Source organism: Salvelinus namaycush, chromosome 9 (genome assembly GCF_016432855.1).
Source record: "Salvelinus namaycush isolate Seneca chromosome 9, SaNama_1.0, whole genome shotgun sequence".
Lineage (NCBI taxonomy): Eukaryota > Metazoa > Chordata > Actinopteri > Salmoniformes > Salmonidae > Salvelinus > Salvelinus namaycush.
The window spans coordinates 52,425,160-52,448,525 of record NC_052315.1 but is presented as its reverse complement, the minus strand read 5'-3'; the positions used below and the strand labels follow the sequence as shown (position 1 = coordinate 52,448,525).

General features: G+C 41.2%; 1 protein-coding gene across 1 annotated transcript; it reads left to right on the top strand.

The window, feature by feature from the left end:
- The first annotated feature begins 11,495 nt into the window (after positions 1-11,495).
- Positions 11,496-12,974, top strand: LOC120053541 (potassium voltage-gated channel subfamily A member 1-like). Its single transcript, XM_039000676.1, has one exon. The coding sequence runs from the start codon at positions 11,496-11,498 to the stop codon at positions 12,972-12,974; it is 1,479 nt and encodes a 492-aa protein (XP_038856604.1).
- Positions 12,975-23,366: the final 10,392 nt, after the last annotated feature.

The window sequence follows — 23,366 nt, the reverse complement described above, 5'->3', positions numbered from 1 at the left end:
TCAGGAGGATAGAATTATGGTCAGAAGGCGAGGAGGGCGAGGGAGAGCCGAATGGCCAAATAGAGGGCGAGGGAGAGCTTTTTATGCGTCTCTGTGTGTGGATAAAGGTGGTCTAGAGTTTTTTCCCCCTCTGATTGCACATTTAACATGATGGTAGAAATGAGGTAAAACGGATTTAAGTTACCCTGCTTTAAAGTCCCTGGCCACTAGGACTGCCTCCTTTGGACGAGCGTTTTCCTGTTAGCTTATGGCTTTATATAGCTCATTGAGTGCGGTCTTAGTGTCAGCATCAGTTTGTGGTGGTAAATAGACAGCTATGAAAATGATGGATGCAAACTCACTTGTTAAATAGTGTCGTCTTCAGCTTATCATGAGATACTCTACTTCAGGCGAGCAAAACCTTGAGACTTCCTTAATATTAGATTTTGTGCACCAGCTGTTGTTTACAAATATACACTGACCGCCACCCCTTGTCTTACCGGAGGCAGCTGTTCTATCTTGCCGATGCAGCATAAACCCCGCCAGCTGTATGTTAACCTTGCCGTCCCCGCAGCAGAGAGGGGACGACTTTGTATGTAGAATAGAGATAGATAGAAGACTCATCATGGATATAACCCGTTTTAACATGGATATAGAGTAACACAGTATATATATATTTTTTCACCTTTATTTAACTTCTTACGTCTGGGGGCAGTATTGAGTAGCTTGGATGAATAAGGTGCCCAGAGTAAACTGCCTGCTACTCAGTCCCAGAAGCTAAGATATGCATATTATTAGTAGATTTGGATAGAAAACACTCTGAAGTTTCTAAAACTGTTGAATGATGTCTGTGAGTATAACAGAACTCATATGGCAGGCAAAAACCTGAGAAAAAATCCAACCAGGAAGTTGGAAATCTGAGGTTTGTAGTTTTTCAACTATCAAATATACAGTGGTATATTGGTCATATTGCACTTCCTAAGGCTTCCACTAGATGTCAACAGTCTTTAGAACCTTGTTTGATGCTTCTACTGTGAAGGAGGGGGGAATGAGGGCTCTTTGAGTCAGTGGTCTGGCTGAGTGCCATGAGCTGACCAGGCGCGTTCACGTGAGAGTTAGCTTGCGTTCCATTGCATTTCTGAAGACAAAGGAATTCTCCGGTTGAAACATTATTGAAGATTTATGATAAAAACATCCTAAAGATTGATTCTATACATCGTTTGACATGTTTCTACGGACTGTAACGGAACTTTTGGACTTTTCGTCTGCTCGCGGCTCATGAATTTGGATTACTGGGCTAAACGCGTGAACAAAAAGGAGGTATTTGGACATAAATTATGTACTTTATCGAACAAATCAAACATTTATTGTGGAACTGGGATTCCTGGGAGTACATTCTGATGAAGATCCTCAAAGGTAAGTGAATATTTATAACGCTATTTCTGACTTCTGTTGACTCCAACATGGTTTTGTTGTCTGAGCGCTGTACTCAGATTATTGCATGGCTTGCGTTTTCCGTAAAGTTTTTTTGAAATCTGACACAGCGGTTGCATTAAGGAGAAGTATATCTCTAATTCTGTGCATAACACTTGTATCTTATATTAAAGTGTATGATGACTGTTTCTGTAAATTGATGTGGCTCTCTGCAAAATCACCGGATGTTTTGGAAGCAAAACATTACTGAATGTAACGCGCCAATGTAAACTGAGATTTTTGGATATAAATATGCACTTTATCGAACAAAACATACATGTATTGTGTAACATGAAGTCCTATGAGTGTCATCTGATGAAGATCCTCAAAGGTTAGTGATTAATTTTAGCACTATTTCTGCTTTTTGTGACTCCTCTCTGGCTGGAAAAATGGCTGTGTTTTTCTGTGACTAGGCACTGACCTAATATAATCGTTTGGTGTGCTTTCGTCGTAAAGCCTTTTTGAAATCGGACACTGTGGTGGGATTAACAGCAAGTTTATCTTTAAAATGGTATGAAATACATGTATGTTTGAGGAATTTTAATTATGAGATTTCTGTTGTTTGAATTTGGCGCCCTGCACTTTCACTGGCTGTTGTCAAATCGATCTCGTTAACGGGATCTTAGCCGATCTCAGCCATAAGAGGTTTTAACCAGGTTGGCCAGTTGAGAACAACTTCTCATTTACAACTGCAACCTGGCCAAGATAAAGCAAATCAGTGCGACAAAAACAACAACACAGAGTTACACATGGGATAAACAAACGTACAGTCAATAACACAATAGAAAATCTGTATACAGCGTGTGCAAATGAAGTAAGGAGGTAAGGCAATAAATAGGCCATAGTGGCGAAGTAATTACAATTTAGCAATTAACACTGGAGTGATAGATGTGCAGATGATGATGATGTGCAAGTACAAATACCGGTGTGCAAAAGAGCAGAAAAAAACATAAAACAAATATGGGGATGAGGTAGGTAGTTGGTTGGATGGGCTATTTACAGATGGGCTGTGTACAGCGGCAGCGATCGGTAAGCTGCTCTGACAGCCGATGCTTGAAGTTAGTGAGGGAGATATAAGTCTCCTACTTCAGTGATTTTTGCAATTCGTTCCAGTCATTGGCAGCAGAGAACTGGAAGGAAAGGCGGCCAAAGCAGCAGGTGTTGGCTTTGGGGATGACCAGTGAAATATACATGCTGGAGCGCGTGCTACGGGTGGGTGTTGCTATGGTGACCAGTGAGCTGAGATAAGGCGGAGCTTTACCTAGCAAAGACATATAGATGACCTGGAGCCAGTGGGTTTGGAAAAGAATATGTAGCGAGGACCAGCCAACGAGAGCATACATGTCGCAATGGTGGGTAGTATATGGGGCTTTGGTGACAAAACGGATGGCACTGTGATAGACAACATCCAATTCGCTGAGTAGAGTGTTGGAGGCTATTTTGCAGGATAGTCCGTTTTACGAGGGTCAGTTGAAGAGCATGCATTTAGTTTTACTAGCATTTAAAAGCAGTTAAATATTCACCTGTATTTACCCCCACAAATGAAATGCTAATTACCTGCTAATGTGGCTATCATAAAGAACTACAAATGCCATGATGATCTGGATGAGACTGCCGAATCTTGGCAAAGGTAAGAATATCTGGAATAACTGTAATATTAGCTAAATGTATTAATGAATAAATTGGCTACATTTCTTTAAATTGACCTGTTAGCAAACGTGCCAGCTAGAGATGACGTGCAGGTGCTTCTACAGTTGAAGTAGGAAGTCAGCCAAGACCTCAGAAAAAAATCCCAAGTTCATCCTTGGGAGCAATTTCCAAACACCTGAAGGTACCACGTTCATCTGTACAACCAATAGTACGCAAGTATAAGCACCATGGGACCACGCAGCCGTCATACCGCTCAGGAAGGAGACGCATTCTGTCTCCTAGAGATGAACGTACTTTGGTGCGAAAAGTGCTAATCAATCCCAAAACAACAGCAAAGGACCTAGCGAAGATGCTGGAGGAAACAGGTACAAAAGTATATATATCCACAGTAAAATGAGTCCTATATCCACAGAACCTGAAAGGCCGTTCAGCAAGGAAGAAGCCACTGCTCCAAAACCTCCATTAAAAAAAAGCTAGACTACGGTTTTCAACTGCACATGGGGACAAAGATCGTACTTTTCTGGTCTGATGAAACAAAAATAGAATTGTTTGGCCATAATGACCATCGTTATGTTTGGAGGAAAAAGGGGGAGGCTTGCGAGCCGAAAAACACCATCCCTACTGTGAAGCACGGGGGTGGCAGCATCATGTTGTGGGGGTCCTTTGCTGCAGGAGGGACTGGTGCACTACACAAAATAGCTGGCATCATGAGGTAGGAAGATTATGTGGATATATTGAAGAAACATCTCAAGACATCAGTCAGGAAGTTAAAGCTTGGTCACAAATGGGTCTTCCAAATGGACAATGACCCCAAGCATACTTCCAAAGTTGTGGCAAAATGGCTTAAGGACAACAACGTAAAGGTATTGGAGTGGCCATCACAAAGCCCTGACCTCAATCCTATAGAACATTTGTGGGCAGAACTGAAAAAGCACGTGCAAGCATGGAGGCCTACAAACCTGACTCAGTTACACCAGCTCTGTCAGGAGGAATGGGCCAAAATTCACCCAACTTATTGTGGGAAGCTTGTGGAAGGCTTCCCGAAACGTTTGACCCAAGATAAACAATTTAAAGGCAATGCTACCAAATACTAATTGAGTATATGTAAACTTCTGACCCACTGGGAATGTGTTGAAAGAAATAAAAGCTGAAATAAATCATTCTCTCTACTATTATTCTGACATTTCACATTCTTAAAATAAAGTGGTGATCCTAACTGACCTAAGACAGGTTTTTTTTACTAGGATGAAATGTCAGGAATTGTGAAAAACTGAGTTTAAATGTATTTGGCTAAGGTGTATGTAAACTTCCGACTTCAACTGTACATCTGCATTGCTTGCTGTTTTGGGTTTTAGGCTGGGTTTCTGTATAGCACTTTGTGTAATCGGCTGATGTAAAAAGGGCTTTATAAATAAATTTGATTGATTGATTGCAACGATTTGTAGTTTTGCATGATATCTACTTTGAGGCTAATAAGTTTTTTCGAATCACGCCGGGGTAAGCCGACACGAAACACAGCCCTTATTTTAAGTGTTTCTAAAATCCTCCATGGGGAAAATGAATGGTGGAAAAAAGATTGGAACCATTTCCTTGTTTGACCGCTAGGTTTTATGGGTATTATGACACTTCCACTGTGGGGCTTTATTGCAATTGAGGACTTCAACCATTTTAAAGTAGTCAACTGGGTGGGGATTCTTAGGAGTCGGTAGCAATCAGCCAATGAAAAATAAAAAATTGAATACTTTAAAATGGAGATAGCCTCAATGGCGGTGCCGATGCTGTCCCAGACACTAACGGCACAGATACAAAGCTGAGTCCTCTATCTAACTATATAGTATGTAGGTGTCTTTCCTCATGCTAAACAAGATTTTCTTCCAGCTTAGACAATTGGAAAACCTTTGAAAAACATTCTCATGAATCATAAGTAACACCAAATTCGGTATGTAGGTCCTTTGGTATGTAGGCCCAAGGTGCATCTCTTAACTTAGTTTAACAAAAGCTAAGGGATTGGTTAAGAGATGGCTGTGTTATTGATAAACCAGGTAATCAGATTTTACATGTCTATTTAAATCCTTTGTAAATCCACTTCACAATGGCCTATCAAGTTAAAACTTTTAGAGTCATCAAAGACATTGCCATGATGAACCATGTTAAGTTTGGCATTGGTATCTTAAAAAATAAGGAAACTATTAACCATTCACTTATTTTTGTATATTTCTTAGATCATTTTTTCCCCTTGATCTCTGTTTTGGGGAGATGTATGGTTATCCCATATCTGGTTGTGAAATTAATATCATTCGGGTGATTGGTTGAGGCTTCTTTGGTGCGTGACGTCACTCACCCCTTACAAAAATACAAACAGTTTCTCTCGCCATCTGAAACCAGTAGTAACCACCATCAATGGCAGTTAAGTTGAAATTAAAAGACGAATCTAACATTCCTGCGCCCCTATAAAATTGTTGCAGTGGGCTTGCTAGCTAGCTACAGTGTTTGAGTCATCTCAGCCGTTTTCTTGTAAAACAGAATTAGCATTTTTCTAACAGACTACTTCTAGGGAGTGCATGGGGGCGTCAGGAGCCAGCAAGTGGTAATCGAAATCTATAGCCAAGTGTATACACATTTGAAGTTTCTTTCAAAAACGCTATATATCCATTTTCAGTTAATGTTGGTAAATGGTAAAATGTGCTTTTATTGTTTAAAGAACTTATAAAAGAGATTGGTATGTTTTTTTATCACTATCGAATCATGGCATGGGCTTGTTTGAAATCTATCACTTGATGGTTTCATTTCAGAGACAAATAATATATACTACCGTTCAAAAGTTTGGGGTCACTTAGAAATGTCCTTGTTTTTGAAAGAAAAGCACATTTGTTGTCCATATAAATCACATCAAATTGATCAGAAATGCAGTGTAGACATTACAAATGTCGTAAATGACTATTGTAGCTGGAAACAAATCAAATCAAAATCAAATCAAAATCAAGTTTATTTTATATAGCCCTTCGTACATCAGCTAATATCTCGAAGTGCTGTACAGAAACCCAGCCTAAAACCCCAAACAGCAAGCAATGCAGGTGCAGAAGCACGGTGGCTAGGAAAAACTCCCTAGAAAGGCCAAAACCTAGGAAGAAACCTAGAGAGGAACCAGGCTATGAGGGGTGGCCAGTCCTCTTCTGGCTGTGCCGGGTGGAGATTACAACAGAACATGGCCAAGATGTTCAAAATGTTCATAAGTGACAAGCATGGTCAAATAATAATCAGGAATAAATGTCAGTTGACTTTTCATAGCCGATCATTAAGAGTTGAAAACAGCAGGTCTGGGACAGGTAGGGGTTCCATAACCGCAGGCAGAACAGTTGAAACTGGAATAGCAGCAAGGCCAGGTGGACTGGGGACAGCAAGGAGTCATCATGCCCGGTAGTCCTGACGTATGGTCCTAGGGCTCAGGTCCTCCGAGAGAGAGAAAGAAAGAGAGAAGGAGAGAATTAGAGAGAGCCAAGATTTTCAAAATGTTCATAAATGACAAGCATGGTCAAATAATAATCAGGAATAAATGTCTGTTGGCTTTTCATCGCCGATCATTAAGAGTTGAAAGCAGCAGGTCTGGGACAGGTAGGGGTTCCATAACCGCAGGCAGAACAGTTGAAACTGGAACAGCAGCAAGGCCAGGTGGACTGGGGACAGCAAGGAGTCATCATGCCCGGTAGTCCTGACGTATGGTCCTAGGGCTCAGGTTCTCCGAGAGAGAGAAAGAAAGAGAGAAGGAGAGAATTAGAGAGAGCATACTTAAATTCACACAGGACACTGGATAAGACAGGAGAAGTACTCCAGATATAACCAACTGACCCTAGCCCCCCGACACATAAACTACTGCAGCATAAATACTGGAGGCTGAGACAGGAGGGGTCAGGAGACACTGTGGCCCCATCTGATGATACCCCCGGACAGGGCCAAACAGGAAGGATATAACCCCACCCACTTTGCCAAAGCACAGCCCCCGCACCACTAGAGGGATATCTTCAACCACCAGCTGATGGTTGATTTTTAATGGAATATCTACATAGGCATACAGAGGCCCATTATCAGCAACCATCACGCCTCTGTTCCAATGGCACGTTGTGTTAGCAAATCCAAGTTTATAATTTTAAAAGGCTAATTGCTCATTAGAAAACACTTTTGCAATTATGTTAGCACAGCTGAAAACTGTTGTTCCAATTGAAGAAGCAATACAACTGGCCTCACAAGTCCTCAACTGACAGCTTCAGTTGATTTTAATGGAAAAAAAGTTGCCTTTCTTTCAAAAACAATGACATTTCTAAGTGACCCCAAACGTTTGAACGGTAGTGTATATTTTTGCAAAACACTATATATCTGTCTCACTCAGAGAATTAAGTAGTACTGCTAGGTTTTACACAGTCAAATGTAACAAATAACTAAATGTTTAATAAAGAACTACAAATTATACATTTGTGACATCAATATTAAAAACATACACACTCTTGACATTCTCTCAACCAGCTTCACCTGGAATGATTTTCCAGTCTTGAAAGAGTTTCCACATATGCGGAACACTTGTTGCCTCCTTTTCCTTCATTCTGCAGTCCAACTCATCCCAAACCATCTCATTTTGGTTGAGGTCGGGGGATTGTGGAGGCCAGGTCATCTGATGCAGCACTCCATCACTCTCCTTCTTGGTAAAATAGCCCTTACACAGCCTGGAGGTGTGTTGGGTCATTGTCCTGTTGAAGAACAAATGATAGTCCCATTAAGCCCAAACCAGATGGGATGGCGTATCGCTGCAGAATGCTGTGGTAGCCACGCTGGTTAAGTGTGCCTTGAATTCTAAATAAATCGCAGGCAGTGTCACCAGCAAAGCATCCCCACACCATCACACCTCCTCCATGCTTTACGTTTGGAAATACATATGCGGAGATCATTCGTTCACCCACACCGCGTCTCACAAAGACACGGCGGTTGTAACCAAAAATCTCCATTTTGGACTGCAGACAAAAGGACACATTTCCACTGGTCTAATGTCCATTGCTCGTGTTTCTTGGCCCAAGCAAATCTCTTCTTCATATTGGTCTCCTTTAGTAGTGGTTTCTTTGCAACAATTCGACAATGAATGCCTGATTCACACAGTTTCCTCTGAATAGTTGATGTTGAGATATGTCTGTTACTTGAACTCTGTGAAGCATTTATTGGGGCTGCAATTTTTGAGGCTGGTAACTCTAATGAACTTGTCCTCTGCAGCAGAGGTAACTCTGGGTCTTCCATTCCTGTGACGGTCCTCATGAGAGCCAGTTTCATCATAGTGCTTGATTGTTTTTGCGACTGCACTTGAATAAACTTTCAAAGATCTAGAAATGTTCCATATTGACTGACCTTCATGTCTTAAAGTAACGATGGACTGTCGTTTCTATTTGCTTATTTGAACTGTTCTTGCCATAATATGGGCTATCTTCTGTATACCACCCCTACCTTGTCACAACTGATTGGCTCAAACACATTAAGAAGGAAAGAAATTCCACATATTAACTTTTAAGAAGGCACACCTGTTAATTGAAATGCTTTCCAGGTGACTACCTCATGAAGCTGGTTGAGAGAATGCCAAGCGTGTGCTAAGCTGTCATCAAGGTAAAGGGTGGCTATTGTATATGTCCTTAGAAGCTGTGTGAATATAAAGTCACTGCAACCTTAGATGGCTGCACCAGACCAGTTGGTGGCACTAAGTGCAATAAGTATTGATCAAGTGTCTCATGCAAATGAATGTTAGATTTAAATTAAGCAGACAAACAATGTGAAATATTGAGATTAGAATATCGGTATAATCACATAGTGTTGCCCTATTATGTGGTCTGAATGTAGTGAAAGGTAGGATCTTTTATTCTGTAAAATGAGAAACAGGAGGTCCTGCCTCTGCAAGCATATTACAGAATGTGTTGAAGTATTTTGGAATGCTAATTTAGAATGTACCAACTGAGATTTAAATCAACATGCTAATGCTTTCACTGATTGCACGTAAATAAAGATAGTTCCTACATGATAGAGTGCTTGCTTTGGTATCCGACTGATATTGTGTCCTCTCTGTCATCCTGTGAACCCCGTTCATGGCTGCCCGCAGCTATATATATATATATATATATATATATATACAAATTATTCACATCCATAAAAAGGCCCCCTACTTTCCAAAAGTAATGGAAATATATGTTATTGTTTTTTTAGGCCTATTAGACCATTTTAAAAACATAGCAAATCGATGGGACGAAACACGCAGGTTAGTAAAACAGTGATTTCCATTGTGTTCTATAAAACAAGTGAACAGGTATACTGTAGCTTATCCCTTACGATCATGCACGCAGCCCTCCTACAAAAAGTAATCTCACTTCATTGCCTTTGAAAAGCCCCCTGTCCTTGAATGAACTCAGTGCAGCTTGACGCAAATCAATCTTAAAACAGTAACCTGCGTGTTTCGTCCCATCGATTAGACTGACAGGACAAACAACAACATAACGTTGCACCATGCACGAGGAAGGACAGGGGGTGGAACGTCGGGAGGATGATAATCGAGCGGTCTGTTCTGAGACGCGGTGCTCGCGACCGCTGTCCATGGCGCTGAATCAAGCCACTCCTTGACGTGGTGAAACGGTCTGCACCGCGGCCGCTCTTTCCGGCCATTGGCCACTCACAGAATTGAGCTGAGTTAGAATATGCACAGCTGAGTGTTGTAATGTAAACTGTATAAAGTAATGACCGTGCCAAGTTAGACTACTTTTTCCAGAATATCAGTTTATAAGTAGCCTGTCATTAGGACCATTGTTGGGTTTTTGGGAAATAATGATTAAGATACGTGCTCATCACCCTCCAGCTGAGCAGATATTGCACCAGTGCTGGCACACACAAATACTCTTGTTTTTGTGGTGTAGAGAGCACTTGTGGCAGCGTGCTTTAGTATAGCCAGTCTGCATTGCGTCGAAACCCCTTCTCTCCCCTCCCTCCCTCCCTCCCTCTTTCTCCCTCTCTCTCTCACCCCTTCCCGCTATCTCCTCATCCACTCTCCTTGCATGTGAAATACATAAGAACAATATACTGAACATTATTAAGAAATGATTATATCTTCACATAATCGATTCCTCCATCTGTGCCGGCTCGAGGTAAAACAAATTCTAAAATGCTCGTCATCTTGTCTACTCGTAACAGGACATTTCTGCTGATGCGGTAATGTCTTGAAATGGCAAGGGTTCGCTTATTGCCCCTTAATGTATCTCCCCCCTGAGTTGCAGCATAATAATTTATCCTGCTCTAAGCCATTCACACCGAAGTGCCCCACTGCACAAGTGACTATAGGCTACAGAAGTTGCTCACGTTTCTCTGACTCCAGCGTGATTTTACAACGAATGTTAAGCGACGGGATCAAGATGTAGACAAATAAGACATTTAAGTTTACCGATACGAAGGGCTCAGACAGTGATGTCTTGAGTGTTTTAGTCTATACCAGGGCCTGCACAGAGGAAAGCTCCAATGTGTTGCGGTGGGGTGCGTTGTAAAGTGTTCATGTTTTAACAAATGACAACAAAGCTACGGCAGTCCTGGCTGTCCTAGCGGTTGGATGACTGTGCTGAGTCGCGGACAAGACGCAGGTAAGCCTTGAAAATGCTGCACTCTGTCTGTCTGTCTGTCATAAGAGGGGTCAGGGGGAATAAGTCCAAGGCTATTGTTACAATATTACTATTATTTAGAGACTGTGACAGTCAATTGGTATTGCATTCTATATGACTTTTAGTGCATTTAACGCTTAATTATTTGCGTGAGATAGCCTATAGGCCTAGGCAAGTTGCAAACAGTGTTATGCGACAAAACATGCATATAAAGTGTTGCAATAATATAACATTTAATATATATATATATATATTTGCTATATAGGCTATATATAACATTTACCCTGCCAATTATAATATGCATATTGGATTGCTTTATGTCTAGATTATCACTAATAAAACAATATAATTTACCCCTTTAGACTCTGATAAATAGGCAGGACATATAGCCTAGAGGCGAAATAAATAAATAAATGGTAGAAATTGCTGAGCTAGCAAATATCTCCGCTGTTCCTTCGATCCAATCTTTTCTTTTTTTCCCCTCTGACTGGGTAACATAGGCAGCAGCAGCAGATGCAGCGGAGAGCAGCAATGGTCGAGTCAGCGAGATCCGCAGTGGAGCCGCACTGAGGCAAAGCAAGCCAGCCCCTTATCTGGGGACTAGGACAACACATAGTGGGAGAAAAAGAAGAGGCATTTAGAAGTAAATTGTATCAACCCAAAAACTGAATGCCGCCTGTTCAATCAGATTAACCGGATAACCGGAATTCCACAACTCCTTGGACCTACAAGATGACCGTTGTGGCAGGAGATAACATGGATGAGACCGCAGCCGTAACGGGGCACCCGCAGGACGCGTACCCCCCCGACCATGAAGACCACGACTGCTGCGAAAGAGTGGTCATCAACATAGCGGGGATGCGGTTCGAGACCCAGCTCAAAACTCTCTCCCAGTTCCCCGAGACATTGCTAGGCAACCCCAAGAAGAGGATGCGCTACTTTGACCACCTGAGAAACGAGTATTTCTTTGACAGAAACCGTCCCAGTTTCGATGCCATCCTCTACTATTACCAGTCCGGGGGAAGGCTGAGAAGGCCCGTCAACGTCCCGTTGGATATGTTCTCGGAAGAGATCAAGTTTTATGAGTTGGGAGTGGATGCCATGGAGAAATTCCGTGAGGATGAGGGCTTCGTCAGGGAGGAAGAACGTCCTTTACCTGAGAAGGAATTCCAGCGTCAGATCTGGCTGCTTTTTGAGCACCCAGAGAGCTCGGGTCCGGCCAGAGGGATTGCTATAGTATCTGTAATGGTAATTCTGATTTCCATAGTCATATTTTGTTTAGAGACTTTACCCGACTTGAAAGAGGATCCTAAGGGTCGGTTTAAGACTGTAGGGAATCATACCTTTTACTACAAACCAAACATCCTAACTGACCCTTTCTTCATTATTGAAACTCTTTGCATTATCTGGTTCTCGTTTGAGTTGATCGTGCGTTTTTTCGCGTGTCCAAGCAAGGCAGTCTTCTCCAAAAACATGATGAACATTATTGATATAGTGGCCATCATCCCTTACTTCATCACACTGGGCACGGAGCTGGCTGAGGACCCCGAAGACCAGGAGGAGGGCATGGGGGAGCAGGCAACATCTCTGGCCATTCTCAGGGTAATCAGACTGGTCAGAGTGTTTAGAATCTTTAAGCTGTCACGACACTCCAAAGGATTGCAGATCCTGGGACAGACCCTCAAGGCCAGTATGCGCGAACTCGGATTGCTGATATTCTTCCTCTTCATCGGAGTCATCCTCTTCTCAAGCGCGGTGTACTTCGCAGAGGCCGAGGAGAAAGGGTCGTACTTCGGCAGCATACCGGAAGCTTTCTGGTGGGCCGTGGTGTCTATGACAACTGTGGGCTATGGGGATATGGTGCCTGTCACTATAGGGGGCAAGATAGTGGGTTCCCTTTGCGCCATTGCTGGTGTGTTGACGATTGCGCTCCCAGTGCCTGTCATTGTGTCCAACTTCAACTACTTCTACCACAGGGAGACCGAGGGAGAGGAGCAGGCCAAACTCTTAGAAGTTAGTGAACCAAACATTAGTGAAAGCAACTCTAGTCGCCGCAGCTCGTCCACAGTCAGCAAATCCGAATACATGGAAATTGATGGAGACATTAATAATAGCATCGACAATTTTAGAGAGGCAAACCTCAGAACTGGCAATTGCACTCTAGCAAACCAAAACTGTGTAAATAAAAGCAAGCTGCTCACAGATGTGTAGAATCGAATGAGAAAACATGGGACGTACATGATGCCGTCACACGTTGAGTACACCATCCTTTTTGAATGCTTCATTCGCCTCCTATAAGCGCTCTAGCATTATGACAACAACCATGCTCACCAATTTGAAAGGAATTATTTGAAAGGACAAAAATATGAAAATGAAACTGTTATTAGAGAATACGACAGATAGAGTAATTCATTATTTTAAAATGATCATTCAAATACGTATTAAAAAAATATTAAAAATAAACATCAACTTCTATTTAACACGCACACGCATAATCGCGCGCCCTTGGAGGACGACTAACCAACACCACTTAGACGACATGTCTGTTTTTATCAGACAAAGCCAGGCGTGATAATTAAAACGTTATGCATCGGTACAGATAACATTTTAGCAAGTGCACACTGCATCAAGGATAAAATGCATCATAAATACCATCTGCTGCAAAGAGAGAGACACGCAAGTCAGGATCTGCAGCACCCAGTCAGTGGTCAGGCCGACCGACACCTGGCCTGAAGTCCGAGGCGACTCCTCTACCCCTCTGTCATCAAAGGATCTACTATCCAGCAAAGCACCTTATAGGAAAAATACTGATAACGGAGGATCACTGATCTCCTGGTTTGGATGTTAAAAAGAGGCTGATGATCTACTTGCCTCAGTCTGATAGACCTACGGACATCCGCAATGCTGCTATTTTCCAGCAGTAAAATGCTGTAATTACGATATCAGCAAGTGGTTCAATGGCATTTTTGCCCGTTAGATGCAAGACAGCACAATGATATAACAGAAGAGCTTCACATGAGCATGTTTAGAAGAGACTCCCCATACATTTTGATATTGGCATGCGTGATGATGAGACATAACCTTATAATAATGCTAAAAAAAGATATTTATTTAGGATTTTTCCATCCCCCTATGCCTTCATTCGATTCCCCTTTATTATTCGTTTTCACTTAGAGTGCAGCACTGGTTTGAAATAGTTTTTGATTTGAAAATTCCTAATTATTTAGCGAGTGAATGTTTAAAAAAATCTTAAGGGAAACAGTAACTAAACGAAGATCATAGCATGAGAAAAAGTAAACTGCATTACGGCCTATCGACTAAGGTACTGTGTATCCTAGTATATCTAAATGCATGACGTCAGTATTCAGCTTGTTGCAATTACAGACACTCTGAAACGTGTATCATACTGTCATGGAAACGAAACGTGGAAACTTTAAAAAATCTCTGAACCGTTTCTGAAATGTGACAAAATATATCCAAAAACCCAACTCGGGGATGCTGACTTTCTAATTTAAAACGTAGGAGATCAAAGAAGCAGAATAAATACTTATTATCAAAATGCATATACTCATAAAGCACCAAGTTACAGTATTACTTCAATAGTGCAGTGCATGGACCTTTGAACATAGAAAAAGTAAACCTATTATGAGTCAGGCCTTCCATTTCACCACTAAATTTAGGGATGTGTTTGTTTGTTTTCACAAACAAAACAACGGAAACAACTCTTATTTCACTGAAATTAGCCTTTGTTTAATAGATATTGCCAATCATAATTTTGTACATTAGTTGCTAGTGCCTTTACCCAGCTCACCATGCAACAGGCTCAGTGAAAGTGCCTCTGTGTATGTAGCCTACAATGGAAATCCATAATAAGTTGAACAGATCGGATGCAAAAGATCTTGCTTGCTTCAGCACTATTATGCTGTTATTATTGTTGTTGATGGTGAGGATGATGATGATTGATTATTCTGATCATTATTAATACAGTCAGAGAATGTTTGGTGAAAACAACCATGGAAGTGCACTACCAACATGATCCGTAGTTGAGTTGACCCAAGACTCTAGAACAAGATTCCAACAACCCCCCCTGTAGTACTTTATGCTTCTCCAAACATGCACCACTTCAAGTCAAAAGTGGATATCCATTGCTTTGCTTTGCTTGTGTTGCTGTTGCTATTGATTTATGTGCCATAAGTCTTTTAAATGTGTCTACCTCAGTGAGGTCACTGCAGAGCTCACTGCAGAGCTGCAAGCCAGGCTATTCTTCGATGCATAAACATGCAAAATGGCCTCTTAAGTGGAGTAGACTGTGGTCATCAGGGCCTGTGTTTATAAATGGTCTCAGAGTGCTGAGTGCTGATCTAGGATTAGGTCCCCCACTGTCCATGTAATCTTATTCATTATGACCTCAAAGACTAATCTGATCCTAGATCTGTACTCCTACTCTGAGATGCTTTATGAACACAGACCCTGATGTTAAACTCTTAGATTGGCCCCTAAAAGTAGCCTTAGAGAAGCACTTAGGTCTTAGGACATACTGTACCAACCACCCTTACCCCTATCCCATTTCCCTTCCAAGCTACGCACAATCAAAAAAAAACAAAAAAAACGCATTACTATAGAAGTAGAGTTGACTAGAGCATAGTGATGTAGACTGACTGATTCTCGAAAAACATGTTGATACAAATGGTTTGGTTTGGATTCTTTAGTATTACAGTTGTTGAGAAGTAAGGCAGGTTTGCTACTATTAAATCATAGAAATACCCTGGGCAATTATATCTGTGAATGTGCCACACTTCATTGATATGCGTATAGATAGAAATAGAATTACTCACATCCATCACAGAACATTGACTTGAATGGGAATGTCCATTCTAGCAATTGCATTTCTAAGTGTGTATCTGTCACAGAATGACAATGGAGCAGCCAAGGGCTCTTAAACTGATTTTTTTTGCATATTGTAATTTCACTCTGGGCAATATAAGTGCATTATTAGATGCTACACCGTTGTTGCTGTTTCCATTTGCTCAATAGCTACATGTATTTATTTCGTAATTGAGTCTTCCAGCTCTCCGCAAAGCGTACTGATGCAGTGTGAATCTTGTTTCGTTATTGCAGCAAAATTTGTCCTGTAAGTGTGTGAAATGACCAGATGATTTAGGGTCAAGACATATGTTGTTATGGTAGCGACACAATGTTGGTGACACTGAAGTTGAGGGGTGATACACAAGACAGATGTTATGAGACCACACTTAAACATCGCTAAAGATTCAAAGGCCTTCATGATGGTGTGTCATTTGGTGAAAAGTACTGTACCATGTTTCCTTTCTCTTTTTCCTTTTGGCCTTTACTGTATGTATACCCCCTCAACTAAAATGTCTCAGCTAGTGAAGCATTTGCTTTCATCAGTTTGTGCAAAGGCTCCACCTTTTGCGGACTATCAGAAAGCCTCTATGTGCACATTGGTTATGGACGAGGCCTTTTTTGATTCTGTGAATCGAGTTGCTGGTCGTTTTGCGCTATATGTCATCGGCTATGTTCTCTTTATTTGCTCATGGCCGTTGTAGTGTATTGCTGGGGGACTTAGAATGTGTCTGTCTGCAACAGGTCTGGTGTCTGTCTATGCGAGAGCCTTCCTAGATGTCAGTTCATTTGACATTATGAGGTGAATATGTCAGTGGAGTTGACATATGAGTGCAAAAAAAATGTTACTTCTGTGTCAGGGATTTTTAAGGTTTCTAACCAAGAGAATGTCATCAGGTCTTAAGAACAGACATATAGAATACCCCAAAATACAACAAATAAAAAGTGGTTATCCACAGCAACCTTATCTATACCATGTACAGTAGCTAGCTGACAAACAGGTAAATTATATATTTTTACCATATGTGGTTTCTCTTATGGCCCAGAAGTGTGGTTGGATAAAACAGGTCCTATTCCACCAAATACCCATGATGCAACAGTTCAGAGTGAGGTTGAGGGAACACATGCAAAACCCCTCATGTCACGATACCAGTGCATCCATTGCTCTTGCTGTGAGGGCAATCTATGTATGGTGCTATGCATTCAATTATTCTACAAGAAAACTAAAAATGCATTCTTATAGTAATAGAATTGCAGTTACCTGTTTCTTAGAAACTTTTGTAAAATAGGAGTTGAATGAATCTGTTTAAAAAAGATGTTGAGGAAAAAGACGATCTCTTGACAAGACATTTACAACAGGGCTGTCTATGCTGTTAATTCTTTGATTTAGTTGTTAAGGACAGTTGGGGTCAAAGGTCAAAGTGTTCATCAGGGCAAACCATAGCAATATTATTTAACATGCTTTACAACAGAAAACACAAACAAGCATTTCTTACTGGACAAGAAATTGGACAAGAAATGTATTCAATTTCTGAGTGTTTTATTCTATTTGGTGCCTAATGAACCTAATGAACACGACCCTGTCCTTACATTAAACAGATAGCCCCTATGAAGAAACAGACAAGTCCTCAACTGACAGCTTCATTATATAGTACCCGCAAAACACCAGTCTCAACGTCAACAGTGAAGAGGTGACTCCGGGATGCTGGCCTTCTAGACAGAGTTCCTCTGTCCAGTGTCTGTGTTCTTTTGCCCATCTTAATCTTTTCTTTTTATTGGCCGATCTGAGATATGGCTCTTTCTTTGCAACTCTGCCTAGAAGGCCAGCATCCCGGAGTCGCCTCTTCACTGTTGACGTTGAGACTGGTGTTTTGCGGGTACTATTTAATGAAGCTGCCAGTTGAGGACTTGTGAGGCGCCTGTTTCTCAAACAAGACACTCAAATGTACTTGTCCTCTTGCTCAGTTGTGCACCGGGGCCTCCCACTGCTCTTTCTATTCTGGTTAGAGCCAGTTTGCTACGTTCTGTGAAGGGAGTAGCACACAGCGTTGTACGAGATCATCAGTTTCTTGGCAATTTCTCGCATGGAATAGCCTTAATTTCTCAGACCAAGAATAGACTGACGAGTTTCAAAAGAAAGTCCTTTGTTTCTGGTCATTTTGAGCCTGTAATCGAACCCACAAATGCTGATGCTCCAGATTCTCAACTAGTCTAAAGATGGCCAGTTTTATTGCTTCTTTAAGCAGGACAACAGTTTTTAGCTGTGCTAACATAATTGCAAAAGGTTTTTCGTATGATCAATTAGCTTTTTAAAATTATAACGAATTAGCAAACACAACGTGCCATTGGAACACAGGAGTGTCCTCTGTACGCCCATGTAGATATTCCATTAAAAATCTCGAGCTACAATAGTCATTTCCAATATTAACAATGTCTACACTGTATTTCTGATCAATTTGATGTTATTTTAATGGACAATAAATGAGCTTTTCTTTCAAAAACAAGGACATTTCTAAATGACCCCAAACTTTTGAACGGTAGTGTATTTTTACAGCGACCATCCAATCCTCATCAAACTCATAGGTTGATCTGGAGTCGTTTTCTAGTTAGGACCCTATGTTGATAAATGGGGCAAAGTAGCCAGTAGCAGCCTCCCGGAGGGAATTAATAGCCTGAAATGCAATGCACTTACAGCAAGCATCCACCCAGTGCTGGATGGAATGGCTGTGTGTTTAGTGTGAACTTAGTGTGACGGAGAAGGTGCCCAAATGGGTCCCAAATGGGCCTATTGTTCTTTTTTTGTCTTTTTTTTTTGCATTCATTTGAAATGCTTTCAGAGATGTATGTTCTTCAAAAGGAAGACGTGTGTGAGAAGGTCTTTAAAAAAAAAAAAACGTAATTCAGAGAAATGACAACACAAAAACAAAAATATAAGTAAACCGTACCTATCTAAAAAAGTAGTAAGAAATCATTTAGCTATAGTAAAAATAGAGTATAGCAAGAACATATATATTGCAAAAGGCCTATACCAATGATGACTATCTTTTCATTGTGTGTCTTTTTTTCTTTTTTTTCTGTGGCACTATATTACGATTGTCTGATTGTTTTGAGGAAGAACATGCCATAATATACTGAAATATCAATTACTCTATAATAATGTGTTCCTCTGGCAAGCCATGATAATTCAACTGAAGTAGCCTACTATTATCAATTTATTGTAGGCCTACATTTGAATGATATGGACTACAATCCACTATATTAGCATCGGGATAAATGGATCGTCTTCTCATTTTATTTCAAGAGATACTGGAAAATTCATCCTAACAAACCACACCATTTAAGAGCGTTTCCAAATGCCCATTACTAAAAACCAACTGATAATGTATAGATCATGTACACATATCTCAACGGCAACCTACTGATCACAAAAACTGCATGGTCAACGGAAGACTGCATGAGCTTTTCAAAACGGTGGATCAGATATAATAACAGTTTGCATCACTTAAAAGAAAACCCTTGCTTTCATCTACACCAAAGGCCTTTTTTTAATATGAAATACCCTCCTTCATTATACATTTCTGCTTTTCTTTTTATTGCAAAAACATGATCGTTTGCTTAAGATATTGACAAACACTTCTATCTCGGATCAGGCGTACCTTCTGGTTTTCATCGTGGATCAGGCGTACGTTCCGACTATTGACATCCCACCATGTTCAAACTAGCCTGGTCTCAGGTCTGTTTGCGCTGTCTTGCCAACTATATGGTCGTTGTCAGGCCAAACATGTTTGGCAATTACCAATGACAACGATCATAGGAGTTGGCTGCACAGCACAAACAGATCTGTGACCGGGCTGTACGTTCAAACCTCACTTTAGTTAGAATGGTGATGAGAGGTGACTCGTTTTTGTTTGATGACAGGGAGTGATATGATGGTAGACGTGTGATTACTACGAGTTTGTCGTCCTGTCCATCCATCAGACATGGTTCTCATCCCAAATGACACCCTATTACTTATATAGTGCATTACTTTTGACAAGAGCCCTATGGGTCCTGGTCAAAAGTAGTGCACTAAATAGGCAATAGGGTGTGATTTTGGATACAACCATTGTGCACCTACATGTATATAGGAATGACATCCTATAGAAAACCTTGAAGAACCTATGGAAATGTGACCAAGTGCATTGTATTTAGGGAAGCTGGCTTGCTTTGGAACGAGCAGCTCAGAGGCACGAGGGACTGTTGACTCCTGGGGTCTGTTCGGGAGGGTGCAACGTTACAAGACATTCAGATAGAAATGTATTGTGTAGATGAGATATGACCATCTGTCATGTAGAACAGTGAGTCATGTCAGCTATACCCGTCACATGTCTAACTGCAACATTCTCAAGGTTTCACGTCGCTGAATAAACTCCTGCTCTTGTTTTTTAATTATAAGTAGTCCATTTGCCTACTGAACATTGCAAATGTGTTCTTTTATGTTTGTTCGTCACTGTTCATGTTTTGTTTTACGAGGATTATGCTACGATACGTTCAGTTTGTCAGACGTCTGACAAAGGCATCGTCTGTGATCTATGCAAGGGTATTTCTTTTCTTACTTATGTCACACTTCATGATTTCATCGTACATCAAATACAATAAAAATTTTAAGGATCTCATTGTGTATTTTCATTTGTTACTTGGTATAAAAGGAGGTTTGGCTGTCTAGTCAAGTCTATAGGTGCTGACGGTGTACTTGTGAGCCATTAAGGGTTCCAGTTTCCCATTCGGCTTCTATCCAACCTCAACGGTGACCTTTCCCAATGACACAGTCAGTGGACCAGTTTGCACCGTTACTCTCACATTACATTCAGGGGAGTCTCGATCAATTACAAACATCTTAGTACTTCAATATCAATAAACACCTGTATTAATTAATTTGGATTGAAAACGACCCACCCTGCATTCAGGCACTGCCTTAATTAAGAACCTGGCTACAGTCCATGTCACCTCTTGCCTACCTGTTGCTCACACTGTGGTTGTTATGTTGCACAAAGCACGCGACGTCTGAGAACAGCATTACTGTATGTGACATAGGAGAATGGAACTGTGAGTTCACAGGGCTGCAGGAATTGAGCCCTCTTACTCTAAAGCTCAGCTATCTATGTAGCTACCATTGTGCTACACACTTCAAATCCATATGTTATTTTTTCCCCAATGGGAATGTTACAGAGAGGGGAGCCAATTTAAAGATGTTCCTTTACACTAATCCCCATATTCAGGAGATGACCTCTCTCATTCTCATCATACTTCACATGTCATTACTCCATTCCGGGGTCTGAAGAGTGCAAATCCCACTTCTGCCACCACTGGGAAAACTGCTACTACAAAACCACTAGTAAATTACCACCCCAAAAAGCCCAACAGCCATATTACAATCCAGACATAGCAATGACAAATAGCATTGCAAATAGTTGACAAGGAGTGTTGTGTTCTGTTGAAATCAAAGTAAACAACACTTATGGTGCATTTCTCAGCATATTTAATCATTCTAGAGTCCCAAACAACCCAGCCTGTGTGAGAGTGAGATGCGTTGTGTCTGTGCGAATTTAGGGGAATCAAAATGATTCATCCCCACTCTGACTGTCCCCTGCTGCTGTGCCTGTGCTGCAGAGCTTTGTTACTGCTAGTAGGCTTGGTGCTGCAGAGTCATCATAGTAAATGCTACAGCTCTCTCTCTCTCTCTCTCTCTCTCTCTCTCTCTCTCTGCCCCGGGTGTTTGGGATATTGCGACCCTGTGTAGTTCCCTTTCTCTTGTCCTCTGCATTGCCCTCAGGAAATGCAGCACTTCTCTCTCTCTGCCGGCAGCAGTATAGCAGCAGGGGTGGGGTAAGCTGTCTCCTGTCCCATTGCAAAAGGTTTGACCGGTACCAAAGCTCTGCTGTACTGTAGCACAGTATACAGACAGCGGCTCTATGCTACACTGCTACAGCACCAGCCGGCAATGGCGGAAAAAGTACCTAATTGTCATACTTGAGTAAATGTAAAGAAACCTTAACAGAAAATGACTCAAGTAAAAATGAAAGCCACCCAGTGAAGTATTACTTGAGTAAAAGTCTAAACAGTATTTGGTTTTAAATATACTTAAGTATCAAAAGTAAATGGAATTGCTAAAATATACTTAAGTATCAAAAGTATAAATAATTTCGAAATTACTTATATCAAGCAAAACAGAAGGCACAATTTTTTTATTTTTTTTATTTATCGATAGCCAGGGGAACACTCAAACACTCAAAACATAATTTACAAACCAAGCATTTGTGTTTAGTGAATCTGCCAGGACAGAAGCAGTAGGGATGACCATGGTTGTTCTCTTCTTCTCTTGACAATTTTCCCGTCCTTCTAAGCATTCAAAATGTAACGAGTACTTTTGGGTGTCAGGGAAAATGTATGGAGTAAAAAGTACGCTATTTTCTATCGGGATCTAGTGAAGTTAAAGTAGGCAAAAATATACAGTAAGTGACAAGTTTGGACACACCTACTCATTCAAGGGTTTTCTTTATTTTGATAAGTTTCTACATTGTAGAATAATAGTGAAGACATCAAAACTATGAAATAACACATATGGAATCATGTCGTAACCAAAAAAGTGTTAAATGAATCAAAATATATTTCATATTTGTGATTCTTCAAAGTAGCCACCCTGTGCCTTGATGACAGCGTTGCACACTCTTGGAATTCTCTCAACCAGCTTCACCTGGAATGCTTTTCCAACAGTCTTGAAGGAGATCCCACACACGAGGAGCACTTGTTGGCTGCTTTTCCCTCACTCTGCGGTCCAACTCATCCCAAACCATCTCAATTGGGTTGAGGTCGGGTGTTTTTGGAGGCCAGGTCATCTGATGCAGCACTCCATCACTCTCCTTCTTAGCCAAATAGCCTTACACAGCCTGGAGGTGTGTTGGGTCATTGTCCTGTTGAAAAACAAATGATAGTCCCACTAAGTGCAAACCAGATGGGATGGCGTATCGGTACAGGGTCTCAGCAGCAAAGCACCCCTACACCATCCACCTCCATGCTTCACGGTGGGAAGCACACATGCGGAGATCATCCGTTCACCTACTCTGCGTCTCACAAAGACATGGCGGTTGGAACCAAAAATCTCAAATTTGGACTCATCATACCAAAGGACAGATATCCACCGGTCTAATGTCCATTGCTCGTGTTTCTTGGCCCAAGCAAGTCTCTTCTTCATATTGGTGTCCTTTAGTAGAGGTTTCTTTGCAGCAATTCGACCATGAAGACCTGATTCACCCAGTCTCCTCTGAACAGTTGATGTTGAGATGTGTCTGTTACTTGAACTCTGCGATGCACTTATTTGGGCTGCAATTTCTGATGCTGGTAACTCTAATGAACTTATCCTCTGCAGCAGAGGTAACTCTGGGTCTTCCTTTCCTGTGGCGGTCCTTATGAGAGCCAGTTTCACCATAGCGCTTGATGGTTTTTGCAACTGCACTTGAAGAAACGTAAAAAATTCTTGCAACGTTCCGCATTGACTGACCTTCATGTCTTAAAGTAATGATGGACTGTCATTTCTCTTTTCTTATTTGAGCTGTTCTTGTCATAATATGGACTTGGTCTTTTACCAAATAGGGAAATTGGGCTATCTTCTGTATACCACCCCTAACTTGTCACAACACAACTGATTGGCTCAAAATCATTAAGAAGGAAAGAAATTCCACATATTGACTTTTATCAAGGCAC

What these genes read in the sequence shown, in the direction of transcription:
- LOC120053541 (XM_039000676.1), top strand. Translation starts at nt 11,496, where the DNA reads ATGACCGTTGTGGCAGGAGATAACATGGATGAGACCGCAGCCGTAACG.